At 37.0% G+C, this 8416-nt stretch overlaps 1 protein-coding gene across 1 annotated transcript; it reads right to left on the bottom strand.

Annotated features, from left to right (window-relative positions):
- Positions 1–5882: 5882 nt before the first annotated feature.
- On the bottom strand, positions 5883–7780 carry LOC147828280 (olfactory receptor 7D4-like). Its single transcript, XM_087210565.1, has 2 exons — positions 6879–7780; positions 5883–5931 (listed from the first exon to the last, which is right to left on the bottom strand). Exons 1-2 carry the CDS (start codon positions 7778–7780, stop codon positions 5883–5885), a joined length of 951 nt encoding a protein of 316 aa, XP_087066691.1.
- Between the last annotated feature and the right edge of the window lie 636 nt (positions 7781–8416).

Below are 8416 nucleotides of genomic sequence, written 5' to 3'. Positions count from 1 at the left end.
GGGAAGGGGAAAGGAAAGAAGTGAAAGGAAAAATTAGGAGAAAATGAAAAAAAATGGAAACAACATCTATGTTAATAGCAAAGGTTGGAAGGGGTAAAGGGCACACACAGGTAATGGGGGGAAAAATAAGAACCAAAATTCATCATATAACAGGTACAAGCACCCAATGATAAATGTAAATGTATTGTACACCTAAAAGTTACCAATAAAAATAATTTTAAAAAGAAAGCAATAGAATCCTTCATGAATAGCATAGTAGCACCAAATGGAGAGAAGATATTCTTGGCACTAAATGACCAGCCATCCCTGCTGTATACCTCATGTAGCCATTGGAAAAAACTGAAAACTTTATATGATAAAGCACCTATACAGAAAGTGACCATCTAGCACAACACTGCACAAGCCATGAATATGTAAAATGTGCAGAACAGGTGAGAAGTCTGGCAAACTTGGCTGATTAAGAGGAAGTGGGTGAGAACTGAACGTAGAAAATGTCTCCTGGCCACCTTTGGTGAGGAAAGAGAATTGGAAGTTAATAAACAAATTCATATCTGACTGTTTTTACACACGGCTGTGAATTCTTTGTCACTCTTCTGATGGAGAGATAGTAGTCTATGTCTTTCCTTGAATCTGGGAGGCTGGTGAGAGTTTTGTTCAAAGAGTATGATGGGAGTAATGCTATATCACTGAGGTTAGCACAAAAAGCCAGGTAGTTTGTGCCTTGTCACTCTTGAGCCCCAAGATTCCAGATAAGAAGTCCAATTACTCTGAGGTTACCATATGGGAAGGAGCACCTATAGGTGCTCCAGCTGGCAGTCCAGACCAAAGTCCACCCTTATAACCATATGCCTTCTGCTACAAAGTGTCAGACATGAGATTTGGACCATCTGCCTGCTACCTAGAGCAAAATGAACACCATCAACATTTATCTGTAGTGAATCACGCAGGTGCACCCAGCCAAATTCCAGACAGACACCATCATGAGATATAGTAAGGTGGTAGTTGTTTTAAATCCTTGACTTTCAGAGTAATTTGTTCCATAGCAATATATTAGTAGAACTCTTAAGGACGGAATTTTAGAGTTTGGTATTCTACCCATTGACCTGGTTGAATAATTGCATGTGGAATGTTGGGGGGATCTAGAAAGGGGTCTTCTTCATCTTTTCAAGGAGATCTAGTTTTAGTTCTATTGACTATGTAAGAACTTGGGCAAGTCTTGCAACATTGATAATGTTTGGTAATAAAATCTGCATTAGATACTACACAGAAAAGCAAGAGTGGCCTTCAAAGAAATGTAAGCTAGTATGTGTACAAGTAATTTAAAAACAAAGCACCACAGAAAAAAATAATATTTTAGAATTGGTGTAATCATAATTTTGACAAGTGCACATTCACAAATCAAAGTTTCTCTAGATTCTGAGACACATTTACATTTTCAAATGGTGGCTACTATTCAGGATACTGAATTTATTCCAAAAGTTATTGTTATTTACAACTCAATGTCAATTAATCTGACTCAGAGAGAAATATGTCACTTATTGACAGCGTCTCTTTGGCTTTCAGTTTGGGTACCTACTTTTTCATCTGAAGGAAGACATACCAACCAGACCAATGTGAAAGAGATAGAATTGCTTCTGAATCAGCGATATAGCCAACCACATAAGACTAGAGATTAACTTGTGAATTTGGCAGGAACTGTCCTTACGCTGAGAGCTAGAATATATAATACCTAAGTGGTGGTAACAGCTGGATCCTGGTTGGTGCCATTCTTCAAAGATCAATAAGTACTGAATTTCTAATTTATGTGTACCATCTGTAACTTTTTCCTGTATATTTTGTGATACATGACCAATTTCTAAGTATTGCTACATTAACTTGCTGCATTCACCTGGTGTAAATGTGTTGCATGAAAAAGTCAACACACATCTAAAGAGAAACACATGTAAATCTACATAAAAATGCTATGACCTTAGAAATGTTTCATTATTTTTACCTGTTTTAATTGTCACTAATAACAACTAAATTAAAAATATGAACATTTAAAAATTGGTGCTTCTGATATTACAGTTTATAGAAATGTGCAGTATCACCTATAAAATTCTGTCTCTGTATAATTCTGTTCCCCTGTTTACTTGTCTTTTAAGAAAACTACAATCAAGAACTGGAGAGTACTTTTTTCTGTGTTTTCACATCAGCATTGATTTATGTAACCAAAACAGTTTTCTTAAAATTTACCTAAAATTATTTAAAGTTCATCTACTACAAGAATTCTCTTACCCACAATATGTAATATATTGGAGGCTGATCAGAACCCAATCACCTGACCAAGGGTATGACAGCAGATTATAAAAGGAAGACAACACAAGATCTTATGCATAAAAGGGGGGCCCGGAATGGCCAAAGTTCGTATCTGGCTAAGATACCATCTCCTGGAGCCTGCCACTATTTATTGAACATGCAACTTCCAGAAAGGGTGAGGCGTGGTGCAGGGACAGTGAAGTGGAGAGCACTGACAAGAGCAGTTTCCTAGCAACAGGGGAATGAGACATTCTCACAGGAACAGATCACTGATTAATGAGAAATTTGTTTCTTCCCATGGATTAATTTTTGCCTCTATAGGAGTATTCTGTATAAGTCATGTTGCCCTTAGCTGCACTATTTTCTTTCCATCCAAGACCTTACAGAGTCATGGATCATTGTGACCTCTGCTTTAATCAGTGGTTTGGGGAGCTTTCTTTTCCCACACACACAAACTGCTGGCTTTTCAGCCAAGACCTTATGGGCTAATAGGCTGACTCAGGCTTTTAATATGAAAAGCCAATTTATAAACTTGTAGCTTACTCAGGGTGGTCTCTATCATAATAATCCACCCAGAAATGTGGTTTTAAGTCTCTCTGTGAAGTACATAGATCAAATTCAAATGTTTGGTAAGATGTCTGGCCTTGTCTTAGGTTGGTAAGGGGGCAAACTGACTGGATGCTTTGACCCCAATATCACAACATGGAAATGTGATTTCTGTCTTTTCTAGCAAACAACCTGAAAGTAGCTCCATACATAGGTGGTGATTCCTGCTTTTCTGTAAAGTAATAATATAGGACTTTATATTTTGGAAAGATTAACCAGTAAAAATAAAACAACTGTCATAAAACATGGATCTCAGATGATGGCATCTTATAGGTGACTTGATAGATGACTCAGTGTTGGTTCAAGATGTTGTGATTACTATCATCATCCACCTCATCATCATTATCGTCTTCATAAAACTTTTTTAGTGCTTTGGAAAGTGATTACAGTGATGCCACATTCTGCTGTCATCCATGAGATGTTAAAAGTGTCAGAACCAGTGTGAAAATGAAGTAAAATGTTGAATGAGATTCTGGGGACCCTCATTACAACTAAATATATAAGGTTGACAGAACCCATGCATAAATCTTTGCACATGAGCATGCTTCCATTTTTCTATCCATACATTCATGGTTTTTCTCATGATGGGAAACAATGTTTCTCATTGACCATTCTTCATCTACCAGCTCCCTTAGCACTCAACGGATTTCGCTGCTTTCCTGAGCATAATGAAGAAAAGTGGTTTCTATGTTGCTTTAGTGACTAGTAAAAACTGAAGGCAGGCCACCTTTCTAAGAACTGATATCAATACCTGGTCAGATGAGATCTCCTAGTTGCAGAAAACCATGGGAGGGGAGACATTGATATAGAATACAACCGCCTGGAACTACCAAACTGAAGAGCAAAAGATAAGACCTGGATATTTACTCTCACAGGACTTGAAGGCTTAATTCACAGCATTTCTAATTACTGACTTTGATTCCTTTTACTCAGGACTTCCCAAATGACTTTCTTATATCTGTCGAGGAAGAAGGTGAAGGGAAAGGGAAAGTTGACAGTTTGGGGTTCTACTAACACAAGAGCTCACATGTGGTGTTCGCTTTTATTGTCCATTGTCCCTCGATCCAGACATTTTAGACTACAATTTTTGTTGTAAAATATAGATAACAAGAAACAACATATGAACTGTGTATTGCCTATTTCCAGACCAATAATGACATTTATCTTTAATTCAGCCATCACCATCATCCATTCCCAGAAATTTTTTTATCTTTCAAAACAAAAAGTTCCCAGTCCTTCCTCATACTGCCATGGCAACAATCACTCTACTATAAAACAGGTTAAGGATTCATAGATATTATGAGAAAAATAGCATCACAAAGGAGGTTAGATTTTCAGCTATGTAGGTTTTACCAAATAAACATAACTCACATCAGAAAATTTGAACCTTGCTAACCTCCCATATCACCATCTAAATTTCATACTTTCCTTCCTGATGCAAGACAATGGCTATGATAGTCCTCCAATTTACATTCCAAATGGATAGCATAGGTCCTGAAGTTATACTGTTATACTGTGTGTGTTTCTAATGCTTTTATTCCTCAGAAAGCAGAGGAAGGGATTCAGAAAATGGAGAGCATACTATAAATTAGTGGCTTAATAGAGAGTTCTCGGGGGAGGATGATATATCTTAAAATAGACACTGTAGGACCTATTCCTCAAGCAAAAACTGATTTTTCGGATCCAAAGATAGAGAGAAACTTTGTACTTCCCAGATGAAGATCTAATACTCAGAATGGAGGAACTAGTTTTATAGTAATATAAATTCAGCCTTGAGATGGGAAACCACCAAATAAGATGTGAGTAACATCCATGATAATGTTAAATTTAAAAGTGTCACAGAGGTCAGATCAAGCATTTGAGCTCAAAAAGAAATTTAAACTGTCCACCTCCTTGCATCAGGAGAACTGTAAGCCAATAACACTTTCAAAATGGGGGTCCAAAGATGTAACCAAAAAGTATACAAAATATGTGAAGATACTGAGGTAAGAGTTCATAATCACTGGTTAATATGGGAGGTGACCAAGGACCATAAGCTAGTTGTTATTGTTTAGATCAATAATGATCTCACAAAAGTCTTGTGCTCTCAGAGATGGGGCTTTTGGAAGTTAGTTGGATAATGACAGAGCTGTATTTGTAGATGTTGCAAGATGGGATTGGAAGTGGCAGATAACTTCAGGGATGACTTGGAAAGTATATTTCCCTCCCCAGCTCCACCTTTCTCTCTCTGCTTCTTATCCACCAAGATGTGAGCAACTTTCCTCTGCAGGATTTTCCACCATACAGTTTCTCTCCTTGAAGCCAGTCAATTATAGACTGAAACCTCTAATAACCCTGAGCCCAAATAGTCCTTTCCTCCCGTAAGTTGTGGATATTGGGTATTGGTCTCAGTGATGAGGAAAGTAAGACACACCAGTTAGGTCTATCACAATAATAAGCATTTATCTATACATTCAAATATCGTAGGGCCAGGGAGTTAGCTCTGTAGCACCATATCTGCCTCACAAGTGCAAGGTCCTGACTTTCATTCCTGGATATATATATATATATATATATATATATATATATATATATGTTCATCTGCATCAGAAAGTCCACCTTAGAGATGATTCTTTTGTGTTTAAATATCCACAATCATCTTTGGGACCAGAGCGGTGATGAAATATGTCAGTAATGGACAAGACAAAGAACAAGTATGGGGGGTGTGGTGGAGGGAGTCAGACATCATGTCCAGGATGATAACCAGATTTCCAAAGTACTGTGACCAGGTACTTGGGTGGGAATAGCAGTTATGTATTCTCTGAGAGATTCATGAGGTACAATCTGAGACAGGTATTCCATTTTGTAAGTCTACATATTTTGAACACTCTTTGAAATAGAAATGCAGCTTGGGAAAAGGAGAAACTGGAACCTAGCACTCTGATATTTTGAGTTGGCATATTCACAGGAAATGCATCCATAACTGATACGTACAAATCTTAAAGAATTTTTCTTTCTTTTGGGAAACATATTCTTCCTAGCACTCTTGCATGATTGGTGGTTGTGGTATTCATGACTTCATTAAGGAATACACTGTTATGGGATCATCTGCAAAAGTGCATTCTGTCATGGACATGAGCCTAATTATACTGCATATGAGAGTACTGAAACAGATAAATGTGTCCGCATATCTGTTATGGTCTATTCATAATAGTCAAAAGATGTAAATCATTAAAATAATCTTCCATGAGTAAGTGGACAAAATGTTTGTTTATGCAATAGAGCATTATTCAACAGGAAAAGGAAATGGAGGAAGTTAACACTGCCAAATGAATGTGTCCAAATGAGGGAGGAAGAGAAAGCAGGGGATGGGAGCAAGAAAAAAGTGTTCAGAAAACAAAGAAGAAAACAAGTAAGGCAGGAAGATGAGGGAACAGACATAAGGAAAAAAAATAAAGCGAACCACATTAGGATAAAGTAAGACTTCCCAAAATTACAATAGCTCCCAGCCACTCTAGGTATTGTATCATTATAAATGCAAAATGGCAAATTCAGCCTGATATGACAAGTATTTTGATGATCTATATTTCCTTTCCCTGGGCAAAAGCAAGATTACAACCATATTATGGTGAAGATCATTATCATTCAAGTAAATATTTTTGAAAAAAAATCTTCATTTGATATGTTTTCATCATGTTCAAAATCTCAGAAATGTCTAGAACTCTTACTAAATTTGAAATTTTGTGTTTCAGGCATAAAAAACACAAATACAAATAATATACTGATGGAGTTGATGAAGATAAACAAATATGAAAGTATTTAAAGGACAAAACATATGTGGTTTGGAAATATCAGAAAGCATATAATTTAAGAGGGAAAAAAACCTCAGCCTATTGAAATTCACAAGCACTTGTGTTACAGGCTGTAACATCCTCTTAGTTCTGAGATCAGTGGTCCACAAAGGACAAGAGGCTGCTTTGCTGAGGAGTCTTCCCAGGGCTCGCTTCACATCCTTGTTCCTCAGGCAGTAGATGAAGGGGTTCAGCATGGGGGTCACCACAGTGTACATCACAGAAGCCACTGATTTTCCCTGATAAAAATGGATCACTTCAGAACTAAAGTAAACCCCAAGTCCTGTTCCATAGAACAAGGAGACCACACAGAGATGAGACAAACAGGTAGAAAATGCTTTGTACCTGCTTGTTGTGGAGGATATTCTCATTAAAGAAGAGACAATTTGAAAGTAAGAAAAGAGGATTCCAAAGACAGGAAACACAATCATTAGGACAATTGCCACATATAGAAATATGTTATTGATGAGGGTTCCAGAGTTGGCCACCTCGAGAACCTGAGCCAGTTCACAAAAGAAATGAGGAATTTCAGTACTCATAGAGAAGTTGAGTTGCATAATTAGGAGAATATGAATCATGGAGACACATATGATTATAAGCCATGATATCATAAGCAGGAGGCCACAGAACTGAGAATTCATGATGAGTGTGTATTTCAGGGGGTAGCAGATTGCTATGAAGTGGTCATAGGCCATCACAGTCAGTAGAAAATTATCCATTCCTGAAAAAATTATCAAAAAGTATACCTGAGTGAGGCATTCTGTGTAGGAGATGTCTTTTTTCTGTGCTTGGATGTTCACCAGCATCTTTGGGACTGTGGTGGAGATGAAGCCAATGTCCACAAAGGACAGGTTACAGAGGAAGAAGTACATGGGGGTGTGGACGTGGGAGTCATACATAGCAGCCAGGACAATGAGCAGGTTCCCAAGCACTGTGACAAGGTACATGGACAGAAAGAATCCAAAGAGAATGGACTGAACTTCTGGATCCACTGAGAGGCCCATCAGGAGGAACTGTGATAGTCCTGTGTGATTTTCTGCATGCATTTCCCTCTTTTATCTTTAGGAGAAGGAAGAAACAGCAGTGTTCAATGGACAACCATTGGCCCTTCAAGTGGTTAACACCTCAAAATATCATCTTTTTATGGACACTTTTCAATCACATTGTGTCACTCAGTGGCAGTGGTTCATTCAGCTGAATGGCAGCTCATTCCCTTTTTAAATGTGAATATTAATTTCTACTTCCTTTAATGTGTCAGATATTTCTTCTGTCTTTATATCATTGACTCCCTTGTTTATTTTCTATTTTTAATCCATGACTGATTAAATTTTTATTTGATATCAATTCTCAAAAATACTTGAAACCTTTTCATCTATTTTCTATGATAATCTTGATACTTCTTTATTTTACTATCTTTACAATAGTGATTAAACAATGATTCTTACACAAACTTGTATTCTACAATTTGAAAATTCACTGGGATGTGACAGTGAATTCTCAGTGCCACATTTTTCTTTCTAAAAATATGGTTACTAGTGATACACTGTAAAACTTCAAAATATGCCTTAGTTTTCACTGTGTTTCTCAGTAAATGACATCTATTAATATATATATTTATGTCTATATTTTATTTTTTTATTATATTATTTTAAATACATAATTCCCCCAAAGTATATTGCAGA

The sequence above is a fragment of the Heterocephalus glaber genome, unplaced genomic scaffold (genome assembly GCF_053883595.1).
Source record: "Heterocephalus glaber isolate CG9 unplaced genomic scaffold, H.glaber_assembly_v1.0 deba00001150, whole genome shotgun sequence".
In the NCBI taxonomy this organism is placed as follows: Eukaryota; Metazoa; Chordata; class Mammalia; order Rodentia; family Bathyergidae; genus Heterocephalus; species Heterocephalus glaber.
Note: the sequence above shows the minus strand (reverse complement) of the source record. Positions and strands in the feature narration are given on the sequence as shown.